This window comes from Astyanax mexicanus, chromosome 18 (genome assembly GCF_023375975.1).
Source record: "Astyanax mexicanus isolate ESR-SI-001 chromosome 18, AstMex3_surface, whole genome shotgun sequence".
NCBI classification, from domain to species: Eukaryota; Metazoa; Chordata; class Actinopteri; order Characiformes; family Acestrorhamphidae; genus Astyanax; species Astyanax mexicanus.
Window position 1 is genome coordinate 30,389,929 of NC_064425.1, and position 20,151 is coordinate 30,410,079.

Here is a 20,151-nt window from a genome sequence, read left to right on the forward strand (position 1 = left end):
TCAAAAACTGGAGTAAACGTTACCCAAACAAAGTGAGAGCATGTAAATGTTTCAAATTTTCTTTTTGAGTAGAAGTTCCTCGTACCAGCACAACAAACACTTAACACACACCACCATCATCATGTCATTCAGTGTCATGCAGTGCTGAGAATCATCCACCACGCAAATGAAGTAGTATCGTATTTTTCACACTATAAGAAGCATTTAAAATCCTTAAATTTTCCCAAAAATCGTCAGTGTGCCTTTATAATCCAGTGCTTCTTATGTATGAATTTACCACTCATGTTGTAAGGAGCAGTAAAGCCACTCCACCAAACTGCAGTGTTATTCAGAAGTTTCAGTTTAGCTCTCCAGCACAGGGGCAGGAGTAGCATTAGCATTAGCCGCTAACAGCATTAGCTCTTTCCCCATTGAGAGGGGAGTATTATCAGCCTGTAGGCTGCTTCTAACCCCGACTAGCACTGCTGGAGGAGCATTAGCATTACCCGTTAACCACGCTCACTATTTCCCCGTTCAGAGGTGAGAATTATCAGCCTGTAGCCTACTCCTAACACCCGCTAGCACTACTGGAGTAACATTAGCATTAGCTGCTAACCGTGCTCACTATTTCCTCATTCAGAGGTGAGTATTATCAGCCTGTAGCCTACTCCTAACACCGGCTAGCACTGCTGGAGTCACATTAGCATTACCTGCTAGCCGCGCTCACCATACCTGTCAAGTCTCCCATTTTGGCCGGGAAACTACCGTATTTTACTCCTCTTTCCCGCCGTCCTCCCGTATTAGTATTTTCCCGTATATTTCCCGTATTATATTAAAATTTAAAAAACTTTATTAATGAGGCGACCACTGTGTCTATTAACCAATCGTGGTGCCGGTTCAAGGATAAAGTCCTGCCTTTCAGGAAAAACAGCCAATCAGCTTGCTGGTTTTGCGACGTGCAGAGGAGGATCAGTGTGGGGATAATCTAAATGTAGTTTGTAAGTGGTTCACAGGTGGTTATTTTACATTTCTTGTAAAACTGTCTTAAAATGTAAGGGATACTGAACCTCGGTTGGGCTAGTGGGCTAAGTGGACTGCGGAAAATGTCCCTTATTTTTAAATCCAAAACTTGACAGGAATGGCGCTCACTATTTCCTCATTCAGAGGTGTATTATCAGCCTGTAGCCTGCTCCTCACCCCGGCTAGCACTGCTAGAGTGGTTAGCTGCTAATGCTAACGCTCCAGCCTAGTGCTGGAGAAATTCTGTAATCTAAGCTTACTGTTAATAAGCGAAAGCGCTTTACTCACCCAAATAAACAGTTTTAGGTTAGAAATCTGTGTAGATTAACTTCCAGAGCTCGTTTGACTTTAAAAGAAAGTTGTTGTTTTTTTGCAGTTTTGTTTACGTCGCTTAGCTTTACTTAACTTACTTAACACCAACACCCAGCAGCAATACCTGCTGAATTAGAAGTTCCTTATAATGTCTCTTAAAATGCGCCATATAATCCGGTGTGCCTTTTATATATAGTGCGAAAAATATGGTAAATGTAAGTGCAGCATTTGATTGTCAAATGATTGACAGTTAATCTCTGTTGTATGATTGTGGCTGATGCACAAAATGATTGACAGCATCTCTGCACACACTACAAGAGCACTAGAACCGGGTAAAAGGACCGGGATCAAATTTGGGCCTTAAACAACGAAACAAAATGTAGATTGGCTGATGCAAAAAATGACGAATAGGTCGTTCTACTCTGCAATTGGTCAATGCCAAACGTGATTGACAGCTAAGGGCAAGAATTAAATTTTGTTTGTGGTTGATGCAAAACAAAAATGATTGACAGGCTCATGTCTCAAGTCCTCGTCCATTGACATCTCCAGTCTGCAGAATTACCCTTCTCTAAATAATACCTGCTCTGTGGTGGTCCTGTGGGGTCCTGACCATTAAGCCACAGGATAAAAGGAGGCTACAGTGTTTTGAAACACATGCAAATTGCATATTAAGTCTTGAGGTTATACAACAATTAGACTTGCAAGCTGTGGATTGGGGTGAATGAGAACAAGCTAAATGAATGCAGATTAAAAGGAGGAGGTGGGCGTTTATATAGAAGGAGGATCGTGTAGAATATGCATGAAAGATGAAACAGAGATACAGCACGGGGGCCAGGAATAGCAGGAAGAGCAGAGGCCAACAGGAAACAACAGTGATTCTGCTGGACAGTTAACATTTTCACCTGGGTACAAACATGCGGGCCTGAACTTTCTCTGCTGACAGGTGGTGTGTGTGTGTGTGTGTGTGTGTATATAAATATCTTGGTATTCTGCTCCTAGTGAGCTTGCTCTTTGTCTGTGATGAGTAATGAGTCTCTGGTTAGTAATATGTCTGTATGAGCTGCTGCAGTCTGTAGCGAGTGGTGTAATGGGTAATAGCAAGCCTGTGGCTCTAATTGCCCCTTGTAGGATTCCTGGAGAAATTGATGTGACTGCAGATGCTGTGTTGGACAGGAGCTCTATGACTCCATCTGCAGCAGCTTCTGTACAGAAACCTAAAATATATATCATAAAACACAATATAATATATAGTAGATACAATGTAAAAAAGGGCTCTACTATTCAGATGCAATGTACAAAAAATATTAAACATAATAAACACGAAACTACCCTACACTATCCTGCATATACTATATTGCAAAATACACACATCGTTAAACATTCAACACTGTAAAACACACTACAGTATATATATATATATATATATATATATATATATATATATATATATATATATATATGACACTTTACCATACACTACACCATCCTATACACTACAGCATATAGAGATACTACACTGTTAAAAATGTACAATACAATGAATAAACTTACACTGTACTTTTAAAACACAATACAGTATAAAATACACTACACTGTATAGAGATACTACACTGTAAAACACACTACACTGCACTGACATACAGCAGTGTGAAATATGCTACACTGTGAAGCATACTACACTGTAAAATATACTACTACATACAACAATATAAAAATACACTAGAAGTATTAGGGATCCTAAACTATACACTGTAAAATACACTACTCTGGTTATACATATTACTCTGTAAAATACACTACACTGCAAAAAGTACACTGTAACACAGTACACTGTAAAAAGTACACTGTAAAGCACTACACTGTATAGTGATAGTACACTGTAAAATACACTACACTATGTGTATATATATTCCACTGTAAAATACACTACACTGTATAGAGATAGTACACTGTAAAATACACTACAGTGCACAGACATACTACAGTGTAAAATATGCTACTCTACGCTGTAAATAAAATGCTACACTGTAAAATACACAACATTGTGTAGACATATTACAATGGAAAATACACTACAAGTAATATGGATTATACACTGTAAAATACACTATGCTGGTTGTACATATTACACTGTGAAATACACTATACTGTTTATTCATACTACACTGTAAAATACACTACACTGTTTAGAGATACCAAACTGTAAAATACACTACACTGTTTACATATTACCCTGTAAAATACACTACACTGAAAAAAAAATTCTGTAAAGCGGCACACTGTAAAATACACTACACTGCAAAGCGGCACACTGTAAAATACACTACACTGCAAAAAGTACACTGTAAAGCGGCACACTGTAAAATACACTACACTGCAAAACGTACACTGTAAAGTGGCACACTGTAAAATACACTACACTGCAAAAAGTACTGTAAAGCAGCACACTGTAAAATACACTACACGGCAAAAAGTACACTGTAAAGCAGCCCACTGTAAAATAAGCTACACTGCAAAAAGTACACTGTAAAGCGGCACACTGTAAAATACACTACACGGCAAAAAGTACACTGTAAAACAGCCCACTGTAAAATAAGCTACACTGCAAAAAGTACACTGTAAAACAGCACACTGTAAAATGCACTACACAGCAAAAACTACACTGTAAAACAGCACACTGTAAATACACTACACTGCAAAAAGTACACTGTAAAGCAGCCCACTGTAAAATAAGCTACACTGCAAAAAGTACACTGTAAAGCGGCACACTGTAAAATACACTACACGGCAAAAAGTACACTGTAAAACAGCACACTGTAAAATAAGCTACACTGCAAAAAGTACATTGCAAAGCAGCACACTGTAAAATAAGCTACACTGCAAAAAGTACACTGTAAAACAACACACTGTAAAATACACTACACGACAAAAAGTACACTGTAAAGCAGCACATTGTTAAGTAAGCTACACTGCAAAAAATACACTGTAATGCACACTGTAAAATACACTGTACGGCAAAAAGTACACTGTAAAACAGCACACTGTAAAATAAGCTACACTGCAAAAAGTACACTGTAAAACAGCACACTGTAAATACACTACACTGCAAAAAGTACACTGTAAAGCAGCCCACTGTACAGTTTGAAATATGATTCTCTGTAAACATACTACACTGTAAGATATACTACACTTAATACACTACAATATGTATACATACTATACAATACAAAACAATATACACTTATTTTTTATACATACTGCACTATATACTATAAAACAAAGAACACTGTAATCATATTACCATGTGTAGACATAGTACAGTGTGAAATATGATGCATTGTAAACATACTGCACTGTAAGATACACTACACTGTAAACATAAACTATATAAAAAAACACTATACTTCAGATATATACCACGCTGCAAAAGTAAAACACTAGATCATAAGACATCCTTTACTGTACAATACACTAAACTACAAACCCACACTATATTGTAAAACACAAAGTATATACATACTACCCCGTTAACACTACAATGTGACACACACACAATGCATATTTTTTCCAAAGGTGCTGCTACAAAACAAATCAACCATGTCAATAACTTTCATTAAAAAAAAATTAATTGTGAGAGGAACACACAGCAGAATCTGAGTGGGGTAACACAGTGAGTACAACACAATTAAAATGATTGCAAAGTCAAATATAGTGCAGTATTACCTCCAGCTATCTCTGTTCTGGTTCTGTTAATAGTGTAAGCACACTGGCTGAAGGGGTAAACTGCACGGCTGATTGTCCCAGAGTGAGCACTTCATGTTCATGTTCTTCTCTGTGTTCTGATGTAGTATTTACATTTAATTAGGTTGTTACATAATTAATCAATCCAGTTTGCGTTGCTTTAACATTCTTTATTCTTAATAATGGTAGGTGTGGTGCAGTGGATAACACCACCACCTGCCAGTGAGCTTCCATGTGGGAGACTGGGGTTCAATTCCAGGTCTGGGTGACTGAATGCTGTGTAAGACTCCTGACACTACATTGGCCCAACTCTAATATAATCTTATATATAATATAAATAGCCTTGTAATTCGCTCTGGATAAGAGCCTTAGCTAAATGTTGTAAATGCATACCATATTTTTCAGACTAAATACTGGATTGTAAAGCACAATATATTCAGTAAACATCTATTTTCTGGTCTATTTTCAAACGTAAGGTGCATCGGATTATAATGCACATTTTATGCGAAACTAGTAACTGGTAGCAGAAACAGGGGTGTCGCCCTGTTTTCCTTGTAAATGTTGCAGTATAGCTAAGCTACATTAAGTAAACAACACTGTAATTCTTAAAAAAAAAAAAAAAAACATTTCAAACACGATTAGCAGCAGGGTACAGGCCATTAATACTCTTTTCTGGATGGCCAAAAAGCTAGCGTTTAGCGTGGTCAAGAGGTAATGCTAATGCTGCTCCAGCAGTGCTTGCCAGGGTTGTCTACAGGGAAAAGGCAGATAATACTCACCTTTGAGCGGCCAAGAGCTAGTGTTTTGCACAGTTAGCAGCTAAAGCTTTTACTGCTCCAGCAGTGCTAGGCGGGGTTAGCAGCAGGTGACAGGTCCATAAAACTCACCTCTGAATGGCCAAAGAGCTAGCACTTAGCACAATTATCAGCTAATGCTAATGCTGCTCCAGCAATGCTAGCCTGGGTTAGCAGCAGGCTATAGGCCGATAATACCCACCTCTAGATGGCCAAAGAGCTAGGGCTCAGCATTAGTATTAGCATTTAACAGATAATGCTAATGCTGCTCCAGAAGTGCTAGCCGGGGTTAGCAGCATTATCAGCTATGGGCTGATAAAACTCACCACTGTACGGCCAAAGAGCTAGTGCTTCGCACCGTTAGCAGCTAATGCTAATACTCCTGTATAATGCTGCACTTCAGCAGAGTGGCTTTACTGCTTCTTACAACCTGGCTGGTAAAATTCATACATAAGGGAAAATGAAAGGATTTTAAGTTATTTGTGATCATTATGGGATAATGTAAATTTGTTTGTGCAAGAATTCATTTGAACAATTACAAGTTAAAAATGAAAATGAAAAATCTCCTTAAACAACAATTTTCCATTTATTTCTGTTTATTTACATTCAATTACACCAGGATTCCATTATCGCCAATGACAACAGCGGCTTCCAGGCTTTAATCACTGTCGAGGAACGAGCGTACGTGAAGTCATTTTCCAAACAGAGCCCCTCTCACTTTGCACCTCAAGCAAACCCAACAACGAACTGCGCAATATGAAGAGTAGCGGCCTGGCCGAGTCCGTTAATAACACAGCCGTCATAACACCACATCCCTGTCAGCTGTGTGCAGTTAATAGGCGCCCATGGCAGGAGATAATTATATCACGGGCTGCTGATGTGATGCTGTATGACAGCGTAAGCAGCTTTGCAGGCAGCGCTGCGTTTAGGCGTCAGACACTTCGCGTCCCATCACCGGGCCATCACCAGCCCACTAACTGCTTTCTTTCAGTCCGCAGGAGGTGAACTCCTCTGCTCTACTGGCTTTCTTACCAGCTGGGAGATCCAGGCTTTAAGTATCAGCAAGATCGTGTAAAATTAGCATAATATTCATCTTCTTAATCTGGATCATATTTAGGGTTATAACTTCATATTAGTGCTGGCTGGTATACCAGTTCATGCATTTTTCACCTAACACTAGAGGCACTGTGGAGCCCTGTGTAGAACAGCACCGCCAAAGAAGCAGATACAGCTCGCTAACTAACACTAGCCAGTTAGTTAGCATAACAAGATAGCACACTAGAGTAACTGTAGCTCAGCTACAGTTACTGACTGTAGAGTCAAACGTTCGTCTTGCACTGTCCTACCCAGAGAGAAATGAGAACAGCATTTTATCTGAAGAGCTCCTGCTGCTGTTCCTCACTGTATGAGTGTTTTTATCAGATTAAAATAGAAAAACAACAGCAAAAAGCAACTAGAAAAGGCAAAGTTCGTGAACGAACTTTAAGTTGGCTTGGAAAAGAGCACTAATAACGTTGAAAAGTTAAAATGGTTGTTAAGCTGTTTCTGTCTGAAGAGTCGTTGCTATGCTGTTAACTTTTGGCTAAAAGCTAATACCAAAAACGCTGTGATCTAAAAACGTTTGGTTAAACGCTTAAATCTAAAAACATTTGGTTAAACGCTGAAATCTAAAAACTTTTGGTTAATTGCTTACATCTAGAAATGTTTGGTAAAATGCTGAAATCTAAAAACATTTGGTTAAACACTGAAATCTTAAAACATTTGTTTAAATGCTGAAATCTAAAAACTTTTGGTTAAACGCTGAAATCTTAAAACGTTTGGTTAAATATTGAAATCTAAAAACTTTTGTTTAAGTGCTGAAATCTAAAACTTTTGGTTAAATGCTGAAATCTAAAAACTTTTGGTTAAATGTTGAAATCTAAAACTTTTGGTTACATGCTGAAATCTAAAAACTTTCCAGGTGGTTGCTAAGGTGTTGCTATAGTATCTGGGGTGGTTGCTGAGGTGTTGCTAGGTGGTTGCTAAGGTGTTGCTATGGTATCCAGGGTGGTTGCTAAGGTGTTGCTAGGTGGTTGCTAAGGTGTTGCTATGGTATCCAGGGTGGTTGCTAAGGTGTTGCTAGGTGGTTGCTAAGGTGTTGCTATGGTATCCAGGGTGGTTGCTAATGTGTTGCTAGGTGGTTGCTAATGTGTTGCTATGGTTTCTGGGGTGGTTGCTAAGGTGTTGCTAGGTGGTTGCTAAGGTGTTGCTATGGTATCCAGGGTGGTTGCTAAGGTGTTGCTAGGTGATTGCTAGGTGGTTGCTAAGGAGTTGCTAGGCGGTTGCTAAGGTGTTGCTATGGTATCCGGGGTGGTTGCTAAGGTGTTGCTAAGTGGTTGCTAGGCATTTGCTAACGTTTTCCACGTGGTTGCTACGCCTTGCTATCATTTCTAAAGTGGTTGCTAAGTGGTTGTTAGGCAGTTGCTAACGTATTCCATGTGGTTGCTAAGGTGTTGCTAAGTGGTTGCTAGGCAGTTGCTATCGTTTCTAAAGTGGTTGCTAAGTGGTTGCTAGGCAGTTGCTAACGTTTACCTAGTGGTTGCTAAGATGTTGCTAAGTGGTTGCTAGGCAGTTGCTATCATTTCTAAAGTGGATGCTAATTGGTTGCTAGGCAGTTGCTAATGTTTTCCTAGTGGTTACTAAGGTGTTGCTAAGTGTAAATACTGCCTAAAAGGTCCAAATTATTTAATTTAATAATTATTTAATTTATGAATTGTACTTTTTTTACATCAAATTAATAAAAGTAACTGTAACTTTTACTCAAAGTACATTTTAAATTGAGTACTTTTTTACTTTTACTCGAGTAGATTTTTAGATGGGTACTTTTACTTTCACTTGAGTAGAATTTTAGCAAAGTAAAGGTACTTTTACTTCATTACAGATTTTCAGTGCTTTTTCCACCTCTGAGAATAACATAACAATAACATATTGTAAGTTGATATTAAACTTGATATTTAAATAATTTTACTTGTGCAATAGAGCTTTTAAGAAATATTACTTTTGAATACTTAACCATTGAGTTTTGGGGGACTATTTATAGTTTTTATTAACTATTTTAAATATTCTGGAGCATTTCTTTTGGTCCATTTATCATGGTTTTGTAATACTAAATGGAGCTGTTCATATACAGCTCTGGCGAAAAAAACTAAAACTCTGAATTAAGATATCACTTCAGTTTCTGAATCAGTTTCTGATTTTGCTTTTTATAAGGATATGTTTCAGTCAAATTAGAGAAAAAAGTTTTATTCTATAAACTAAAGACAACATTTCTCCCAAATTCCAAATTGCAGAAAATGAGAAATGGCTGAAATAACAAAAAAAAAAAATGCAGAGCTTTCAGACCTCAAATAATGCAACGTTTTCATGCATCTTGGCATGTTCTCCTCCACCAGTCTTACACGTTGATTTTGGATAACTTTATGCCTTTACTCCTGGTGCAAAAATTCAAGCAGTTCAGTTTGGTTTGATGGCTTGTGATCATCCATCTTCCTCTTGATTATATTCCAGAGCTTTTCAATTTGGTAAAATGAAAGAAACTCATCATCTCATCATTAAATAGTGCATTTACAATATACTACAAGTGTACTACTACTACTACTACTACTTAAAATCTACTTGTTTTCAGACCTTGTTTTCAGACCTACCTAATGCTTTTATGTTGTGTTTAAATATTGCTTGATTACAACTGAAATATATTTAAGTTGCCATAAGTTGTTTCAAAATAGAAAAATTAGAATTGATTAAGTACATATTCATTTTTAAGTATTAAAAGTATGTACTTTTCCATGTTAAGTATACTTTAAAAAATATATACGTACGTGCACTTTTATTGTACAAAGCTATATTGAACCTATTGACCAAACAATCAATACAATATTTATGAAAGTATAATAATTATTTTATTATATATAATTCTGATGTATATCTAAGTTCCCTGCAGTTGATAAAGTGTAAAGTTATATCACTGTATTATTATTTCAGCTCTCAGTGAGGAGTAGGAACACCCAAAGCGTCTCAGTCTCAGAGGAGAACTCTGAGCTTCAGGCTGTAGTTGCTTTTTAAGAAGCAGAGCATGTCCTTAAGCGCCCCGTGGAGACACACACACACACACACACACACACACACACACACACACACACGCACACAGAGCAACATTAACAGCAGCAGACTCTGTAACTAAGCTCACACTTCAGGCCCTGCAGCAATATAACACTCACCAGATTCTGCGAGGCATCTTGATCAGAGAAAGTGTGAACAGCAACAGCAAGCAACACTGATCTTCTCTCTCTCTCTCTCTCTCTCCACCCACTCTCTCTTTCTCACTGTAACCTCCCTCCCTCTTTCTCTCCCCTCCCTCCCTCTCTCTTACTATATTCTTTTTCTCCCTTGTTCTCTTTCTCTACTCCCTCATTCTCTTTTTCTCTCCTCCCTCTTTCATACTTGTTCTCTCTCTACTCACTTTTCTCTTTTTTGCCCTCTTTCCCCATCTTTTTTGTTCTGTTTCTCTCTTTCTTTTCTTTAACTCTTGTTGTATTTTTCCTTTCTAATCTATCCTTCTGCTCCCTCATTCTCTTTTGCTTTTTCTTATTATCTATTCTTTCTGTCTCTCTTTTTTATCATACACTTTATTCTCTTGTTCTTTCTTTTGTACTCTTTTTTTCTCACTCTCTTTCTTCCCTCTTTTTCTTATTCTATAACTCTCTCTTCCCTCTCTTTCTCTATATCGCTCTCTCTTTTCCCATCTCTTTATCTCTCTGTTCTTCCCTCTTTCTTTCTCTATTGCTCTCTCTTCCTTCTCTTTCTTTCCATGTTTCAGCTCTCTTGCTCTCTCTCTCTCTCTCTCCCACCTCTCTCGTTCTGTTTCTAGCTTTCTTATTTTCTTTATTTTCTCTTTCTGTCTCTCTTTCTTCATCATTCACTTCTTTCTCCACTCATTTTGTCTCACTCTCCCCTCTCTCATTCTCTTTTTTCCCTTATATTTTTGTCTCTCCTATTTTCATATATATTCCTATATACACATTCTCTCTCTTTTTTTTCTATTTTCCCTTTCTTCATCATTCTCTTTTTTTCTCTCTCTATCGCTTTCTTCCTTCCCTTATTCTCTCTCTCTTTCTTTTTCTCATTCTTCCCTTTTTTCTCTCATCACTCTCTCTTCCTTCCCGTTCTCTCTATCTTGCTCTCTCTTTTGCTCTATCTCTTTTTATTCTCTCTCTCTGACAAACACACAGCCACCTTGTTAATAATTCAGACAGCACTTGTCTTTATTACACACACACAAAAGCCCGAGCATAAACAGTTTCACGCTCACACACACACACACACTCACACACACCTGATTATGCTGTATTTTTGCTCTTGCTGCAAGTTGAATAGAGACCACTCACTTTGTAGTGTCAATCAAAAGACCAGAAGGTTTCGATGACAACCAAAGCCCCCTTCAGGCCAACACACACACACTCACTCACTCTCACACACACACACACACACACACACACACAGTAAGTTGAAAGCGTGGTTTTTGTAAATTGATTTCCATGGATACTGGCATGGATCGAAAAGGGGCAATCAAGGGCCAGTGCAGGCCTGATTCATTCAGACAGGAAATCAGAAATTACACACACACAACCACATACACACATATACACACACACACACTCTACAAAAAGTTTGATGAAAAATCACAACTTATTCTAAATCATAACTGCACAACCTCACTGCACAAAATGGATCGAGACTGCTGCTCAACACTTCTTCTGAAATCAAGAATACTATCAAATGAATGCTTTTCACAAGATTTTTGGGGCATTGCTGTGAGGATATTATTGCATTTAACAACAACAGCATTGGAGGATGATCACCAGTGCAAATTTGTCCCCCAAATTCCCAACTTATTCTAAAAGTACTGTATAGTTCAGTCACTGACCTAGTCTTAGAGTCTCTGTAAAACATGAAATCCACCGGAGATCCTATGTAAAACCTCTGTAAACTGCCTGTGGACACGGGTTGACGTAGACACAGTGCTTTTGCTGATCAACTCTTTTTTCTGAATATTTTCTTTTACTAGTTACTGCAGACAACAGAGGTTGAGGAAGAGTTGCATGTTGCAGCATGCATATACAACTCAGACAGCATATATGTTATTTCTCTAAAGAAAATACTTCTATGTTTAATATTTACAGATTTCTCGTGTTTCTGTGTCTTTTTCTAGTTATTATGATAAAAGTGTGAATGTGCTGTGTGTGTGTGTGTGTGTGTGTGTGTAAGTGGATAAATGCTGCAGGAGAGAATAACAGCAGTAACACAATCTGTTCCAATACTGAGGTGGTAGAGTTATATGAGGGGATTTTATACTAATATGACTCAGGTTACACAGTGATACAGAGAGAGGTCTGAAGAGAGGACTTGTGTGGCTCCACCTAGTGTTGCATGGTGTACAGATACTAGAAAAGTATGTCAATATGTTGTCATTAAAAATGGTATAATACTCCATTTAATGTCAGTACATACTTCTCAGCTTACCAACCCAAGAATGCCTCTCAACACATCCACATCAGCATAAACCATATATATGGCTAGAAGAAGCTACAAAGAAATTTTACATTTCTAAAAATGCTGAAAATTGCAGCACCATCGCTCTCCTGTGAGGATCTGTTATTATTCCATTGTGGATAACACTCAGTAATAAATTCTCCTTCTTAGAATTCTTAAAAGAAACAAGCACTGGATATTAATCTACACATATTTCTCTTCTAAAAACTGTTTATTTTGGTGAGTAAAGAGCTTCCGTTTATTTACAGTAAGATAAGATTCCAAATTTCTCCAGCACTAAAGCTGAAGCATTAGCAATGGCCCCTAACCTCCAGCACTAGCCATGGTTAGTGGCTAATGCTGTCGACGACAGCACTACACTGAGGAACCCTGAGTGCTCCAGTAAGCCAGGGTGATATTAACTAGCGGTTTGTCACATGTAGCTTGTTTTAACACGATAAAGACACAGGATACAGCCATTAACGCTAATGCTGCTCCAGCAGTGCTAGCAGGGGTTAGCAGCAGGCTACAGGCTGATACTACTCACCTGTGAATGGTGAAAGAGCCAGAGTTTAGTGGGGTTAGTGGCTAATGCTAATACTGCTCCAGCAGTGCTAGATGGGGTTAGCAGCAGGTTACAGGTCGATAATATTCACCTCGAAACAGAGAGAGCTAGCGGTTAGCAGCTAATGCTAATGCTACTCCAGTCTCAGTGCTCGGTTGCATTAACTAAACTGAAACTCCTGTATAACGCTGTACTTCAGCAGAGTGGCTTTAGTGTTCCTTATAACCTGACTTGTTCATAAACACAGCAAAAACAGCAGAGTTGAAATTTCAGAGTTTAACAGCTGAGAGTTGATTTTCACTCTCAAAGTGTAATTTTAACTCATTCAGATTTAAATTGTATTTCACAGTGTTGAATATTTCAGTGTTAATCCCAATAAACCCAGTCAATTCTGCCCAACTCCACAGAGATTTAACCAAATTCCGCCCAGTTTAGCTCTTTATTTGCATAATGGGCGTGTCCCCCAGATCCTAACTTACCATCAGTGTGTAGTCTTGCCCACCAGAGCTACCTTCCATATAAAGCATAATATTCTATTATGCTTTATATAATAGCTGTTTGTCTAGAGAACGTATTGTAGGCTATAAGAGCAAGTTACCGCAATCTGTACTGTAAATTGTGACAAAGTGTTGGTAATGCACTGAACTGCAATGCAGGATTAAAGTTCATGCAATGGAAAAATGTACTGGCAGGACATAAGCAGGGATGTTTTGTCCTGTATTAGGAACCAAAAACACACGCCAACCTCCCCTGAATAATAATTCAATAATAAATAGTCATATCAATTATAATAATAACCTTTTTAACACTAATTTTAACACCTTTTTTGAGTGTTAGTGTAACAATTTTGTTGTTTTGATGTTTAACTATTTTGAAAGTGTTGATTTAACTCCAAAGAGTGTGGAGCTATATAAAACCTCTGTGGGAGTTAATTTAAAACTGGATTTTTTTTGCTGTGCATAGAGCCACTGGATTATAAAGTGCACTGACAATTTTTGTGAAAATTAAAAAAATTAAAGTGTGCCTTATAGTGCAGAAAATACAGTATTTCATTACTTTCTGCTGTTTTAGCTTTCTGCTGTGGTATATAGTTTCAGCATCAGTATTAAGATATTTTGGCATTGTGACAATACTAGCTTCAGCAAAGTTACATAGCGCAGTAGCAGTGTGTTTTATGATGCTTATTTAATATTTAATTGGGACAAATTACAAAATGCATATTTAGGAGTGAAGGTTGAGGACAGAGGAAGTGCTAGAATGAAGAGAACAGCATGTGAAGAGGAGAGGAGGTGAAGGAGAGGAGCAGAGATGAAGAGGCACAGACAGACAGATAAACATCAAAGCTGCCTCTTTTAAGTGGGGACAGGTGTGCTTCCTATGGCCTTTTGTATCAGCCTCTCTTCTCTAGTTTGCAAGTACTGTGTGTGTGTGTGTGTGTGTGTGTGTGTGTCCTTGCTTGTGTCTGTTGTCAGGTTGAACAAAATGTTCCTGACGTTGTAAAGGTTAAATCCAAAAGGGGTAAAAACTTTTTCTTTGTGGTTATATAAGCTCCTGACACACATGCAGTCTTACAGTGAATATGAACAAGGTTAAAGCATTATGTGCAAATATTACATTAAAATACCAACTTAAGAATCATGTTGATGCCTCAATAATTGTAATAGGCAGTATAGCATATTGTGTAACACTGCATGACTCGAAATATATTAACGTAAAATCCTGTAATATTACTGTAATTATTTCTCATAATTCCTACCCTTCAGATGTTCTGAATATATTTCAGCTTTTCAGCAAATGTATGTGTAAAGCTGTCTATAATGGGTTGCTCAATGCATGATTTTTATTTACTGCAGTGGTTTAAAAGTGAACCAGACTCCTCAGCTTTAGGGAGAACCCAACAGCTAAAAAAAACATCTGTATCATAATCATCGCATGGGAGGATTTTTTGCAATTTTTGCAAGTTTTTTTTACAATACCAGTCAAAAGTTTAGGAACCAGTCAATAACCGCAAACAATAAAAAAAACAGTATTATCTACACTGAATAATTCAGTATTCCGTATCTAGACTAAAGTATTCAGAATGCACTATAAATAATTAGAATAAAGAACATGTAATGAATAATTCATATAATATCATATTAAGTTATTAAGTATATAATATAAATGATTCCAAATCAACTATAATTAATTCAGTATCTACATTTGAATCCTTTCCATAACAATGTACAAATAAAAAAAAATATGGTTAACTGTTACAATAGGTTATTTAGCACCTATTATAAATAATTCACTAAATGCTATAAAATCATGTTTAACTTAAATCAACTGAGGGTATAAAATGAAGTATGTGCTACGTACAGGCTTTCAGGGTTTACAGGGTTAAACTGGACCTACTTTACTGATGTAAAATATCTATATATTATTACACAGCATTAGACTTAGATATCTGTATGCTGGCCCAGTAGTTTATTAAACATCATAGTCTAGCAACTACAGTGGTTAAATTTGCTTTAAATGCAAAATATTTTTACTCATTCTTACAAATTCTAAGTTCCATTTTCTTAGTATCAGTAATTTTAATAATTTCATTTAATTCTAAAGGAAGGAGACTTTTTTTCCACATATGCGGTATTTGGTGTACATATTATATCCATCACAGTCATCAAAAAGCCCCAGCAGTACCTGTAGAATAACCTGGCTGTGCTCTGTAGACAGCTTAGCACTCCAAAGGGTAATTTCCACCACCCCCCAAAAAATTATCACCTGCCCACTACCCTGCCCTGAGGACAGATATGATAGCTCTCGCTGCTTTAGAAGAGCTAACAGCATCCTTCCAGGCTTGGCTTATCTCACCCGGGACATCATTTGTTTGATCTGTTGCCCTATGGTAGGCGCTACAGCTCCATTAAATCAAGCAAACTCTTTTTTTTTTACCCCAAAGCCACATTTCACTCGATTCAGCCCAACCAGGAATACTGGGTCTAAAACTGGACTTAACTCAATTTTTTTATACAGTACATGTACAACACAATGTACAAAAGTCTTGGGACAGCTGTTTTTGTTGGTGTAAATGTCCAGGGAAGGCTTTCTATTTTTTTCTAGGGTTCTAGAAGCATCGTTGATAGGCTCACACCTCAACTTCACCAAATCCATAACTCATCTCAATAAATAAATGAAATAATAAATTAATAAATTAATGGATAAATAGGTTTTCTGACTGGGAAGCTAGATATATCAAAATATATCTGTTTTAAAGTAACATAAACAGAAGGAACCTGATTGGTTCTTAAGGGATTTGGGCTCAGGAGGGGAGAAACCGCCCCTGCCCTAGTGATGCCATGCCCTAAAGTGCCCTCTGTAGTGGCAAACACTAAAGAATAAAATAGACACAGTGTCCTACTGGCTGCCATTCTAGTAGCGAAGAAAAAAAAGTGTCACCGCTCTCCAACAAGAACATTTCTGCTCATCTGCAGTTTGTTAAAGATCACATAGACAAACCAGAAGGCTATTGGAAAATGTTTTGTGAAAGGATGAGACTAGGCCTGTCAAGATTTTTTTGTGGACAATATATTCCCACTAAACCTCCTCCAATGAACGTCGCCTCGCTTTACCAAACAAACATTCACACAAAGCAATCCAGACTGTTCTTATGCAGAGTTCCCCAATGGTGGAACAAACTACCTTCCACTACCAGATCAGGAGAATCTCTCACTACCTTTAATAAACTCCTGAAGACAGCGCTCTTCAAAGAGCTTTTACTCTCCTAACACCTCTAACACACTAACTATTTCCTTCTTCCCCTCCTTCACTCCTCTATCCCATTATCTCCATTTGACCTTCTTTAGGTCCTATCTAAAGATGTTTTACCTTTAAATTTCTATTACTTTTGTACTTCACTATTGTAAGTCGCTTTGGACAAAAGCGTCTGCTAAATGTAATGTAATGTAAATAATTGCGTCCGTTGGTCCAATACCATTTCTGCACTTCTACACGCCGTGCAAACTAGGTCCACTATTTGGATGTCTAACTATGACCCTAATTGGACGTCAATATGCAGTTAAACATTTGAACGTCGGACCAGGTAACTTTTTTGGACGTCCTGGGGACGTACATTATTAAAGGATATATTTATTATATTTATATTAATTTATCAACCTTGTTGTTATCAATATCATTGATTGATATGAATATATATTATTTATTATTAAGCATTGTTTATTACTAATTACATTCTATTTTTGTATCTATTTAATTAATGAACGAATTTAGGTATTATTTCTGTTTTTTTGTTTTTTTGGAAATGCAATTTGTGTGGAACATTTTTAGGTGGATTTCAACCAGACAGCGCCACTCTGATTTGCTGAGACCGCAGGTCATCATAACCCAAACTCCACTCTGCTCTGTGAGGCAACACTGCACGCACACGCATTTTTTTAGGTGCTGCAGAAGCGCATGTATGTGTTTGTAGTGTTAGTAGTTTTTGCTCTGAAGTCTTAAACCACCCAAACCTGCTGGCGTTGCCTCTTTTCCCAGGCAGTTAGCTAGCGAACTAGCTAACTAGCTAGCTAGCTAAGGATAGCTAAACATTGCCCATAGTTAAAATGTGCTGTTTTAATATATATATATATATATATTTTTTTTTTACACAACAGATGAGTCTATTAAAAATCAACACAGTGGTACGATAGGGGTAATTAATGTAATTTATCCATTGCTTTTTTTTTTAGTGGTTGTTGGCAGGTTGAAGTGTTTTAGAAAAAATGAGGGGGATTAAAATGCAATGTATTGTAAAATATGGTGTGTAACAAACGTGCATAACTAGTACCAGAAGGTGGTGAAGCTGTTTTGTGTTCCAGTAAACCTTCCTATAGCATTGTTTGACTTAGCAGCAGATTTGAACGTAAGCAACACAAGTCATTCTACCAAAGAATGGTTAAAGACTAATAAAGTTAATGTTTTTTTGTTTTTTTTTGGAATGGTCAAGTCAAAGTCCTAAAGACCTTAATCCAGTAGAAATGTTGTGGAAGGACCTGAAACAAGCAGTTAATGTGAGGAAACCCTCTAACATCCCAGAGTTGAAGCTGTTGAAGTTGTCCAGGTACTGAAAAAGCAAAGGTTCACATACTTTTTTGCCTCTCATAAATATGCAATATTGGATCATTTCCTCAATAAATAAATAACCAAGTATAATATGTTTTTCTCATTTGTTTAACTGGGTTTTCTTTCTCTACTTTTAGGACTTCTGATGATGGATCTGATGCTGTTTTAGGTCATATTTATGCAGAAATATAGGGTTCACAAACTTTCAAGCACCACAGTATGTATGCTGCATGTGTCTGTGTGTAAAGTACTGTATGTGTGTATTACTACCGTTAAAAAATGTTATTTTCACTTGTACTGCCCTTGTTTGAACTTTTCTGTGCTTGAAGGCCAACCCGCAGAACTCTAGAGGTAATGGACGGTCAGATCACACACCAGGGGACCACACACACACACACTAGCGCACACACACTAGTGCACACACACACACACAGAAAAAAACAACAACTCACCTGGCTTTCAGAGCTGCAATGCTGGACTTATCAATCCTGCAGAGACAGACAGAAAAAAAAGAAGAATTACTGGATCCTCTCTTTCGACCTTAAAATGTCACATATAAAGAAAGCACTTTTTGTTCACTTCCTCAGGATACAGCAGGATGACCGCTCAGCTTCATTAAGATCATCAGTCACATACTTCAATATAATATTACACTTCTGCAGCTCCTTTCAGCAGCATTCCATTAAACACAAGCCCTGATTGCCCGGTTTCCGAGACACGTCGCTACTTTTCCACTAAATCTATTAAGCCAAGCTTTTAGCCGTTTAGCCTTAAGAGGGACTCCCAAGAAATCATTAAGTGAAAGTACCTGAAAAAAAGAGCTCCGAGCTAATTATACCGCGCTGAACCTAAAGCCTGGCCTTTGCGATAATCTGATCATTTTAAATATGTGAAAAAAATGATTTCAGAGAACTGTAAGACATTTATATGAATATAGAGTATGCCTGTCAAACTAAGTGATGGGAAATAGAAAAAAGGATTCAAATCTGGGCGATTAGTATCTTTTTGTGTAATAAACGATTCGCAGGGTAGCTGCTACAGTACTTTAAACAGCCAGTTCTTTAAAATAAAAACATCTATACTTAATTACTCATTCAGCCCATTCACCACTTTATCCACCACTATATTTCAAAATAAATCAAGGTTCCTCCAGTATGGAGCTACATTAGTACCAAAACTACGAAAATAAAGAAAACATATTTTGTAAATACACTCTAAAAAACAGAGGTACGATATGAGTACTTTTTTGTACTCAAAGGTACACTCTTTATAATTGTACCCTCAAAGGTACAATATTGGTCTTTACAGGGTCAATTTTGTTCCCTCTGAAGTACAAAGTAATTTCTACCAGCAATAAGTACAAATTTGTACCATTTAAGCAGCCAAAGGGTACATTCAGTATTCTGTATCACTGTACTAATAAACAATATATATTTTAATTGCAAATTTTTCATTTGAAAGCCAGACAATTTTCGATCCTCAAGTTTTTGAGCCATATTCAGTTGATGATAATGTTTATAATCTTTATAATCTTTACTGGCACAAAAACCATGGGTACAAAAAAGGACTCCCACTGAAAGGTACTTTTTTGTACCTCGATGTAAGGTACAGCCCCAGCGACAAGCTTTGTACCCTTTTAAGTACAAATCTGTACTTACTTTTCTTAGTGTGTACTCTATACTACTTGCAAACAAACACAATTTACAAATACAAAACACGACTATCTAACACAACCTGATGGTTGTAAATATGTATGCAACCTTCAAATAAATACACAGCTGTAACAGTTGCAAGAAGAAGTATGTGAAAGCTTTGGGATGACTTGGATTTCTGCATAAATTAATCCTTAAATGTGTTCAGATCTTCATCTAAATCACAACAATAGGCAAACACACTCTGCTTAAACTAATACCACACAAAAAAATGTATACGTTTGCATGGTTTTAATGAACACAACATGTTAACTTTCACAGATAACCTTTGGATTTAATAACTAGTTGACCCTCTTCTGGCAGAATAATCATTCGGTTGTTGATTTACTTCTATGTTTTGGGTCGTTGTCCTGTTGCATCA

At 37.3% G+C, this 20,151-nt stretch overlaps 1 protein-coding gene across 4 annotated transcripts in view; it reads right to left on the reverse strand.

Annotated features, from left to right (window-relative positions):
* Positions 1–20,151, reverse strand: part of rap1gap2a (RAP1 GTPase activating protein 2a) — a 208,480-nt gene that overhangs the window by 151,327 nt on the left and 37,002 nt on the right. For 3 of the 4 annotated variants that reach the window (XM_022682532.2, XM_022682661.2, XM_022682486.2), the window contains exon 2: positions 18,531–18,566. In XM_022682532.2, the coding sequence (XP_022538253.2) occupies positions 18,531–18,566 (36 nt within the window). Of the gene's footprint in view, positions 1–10,102; positions 12,112–18,530; positions 18,567–20,151 lie in introns of those variants that run through there. The other variant, XM_022682588.2, reaches the window with a different exon arrangement.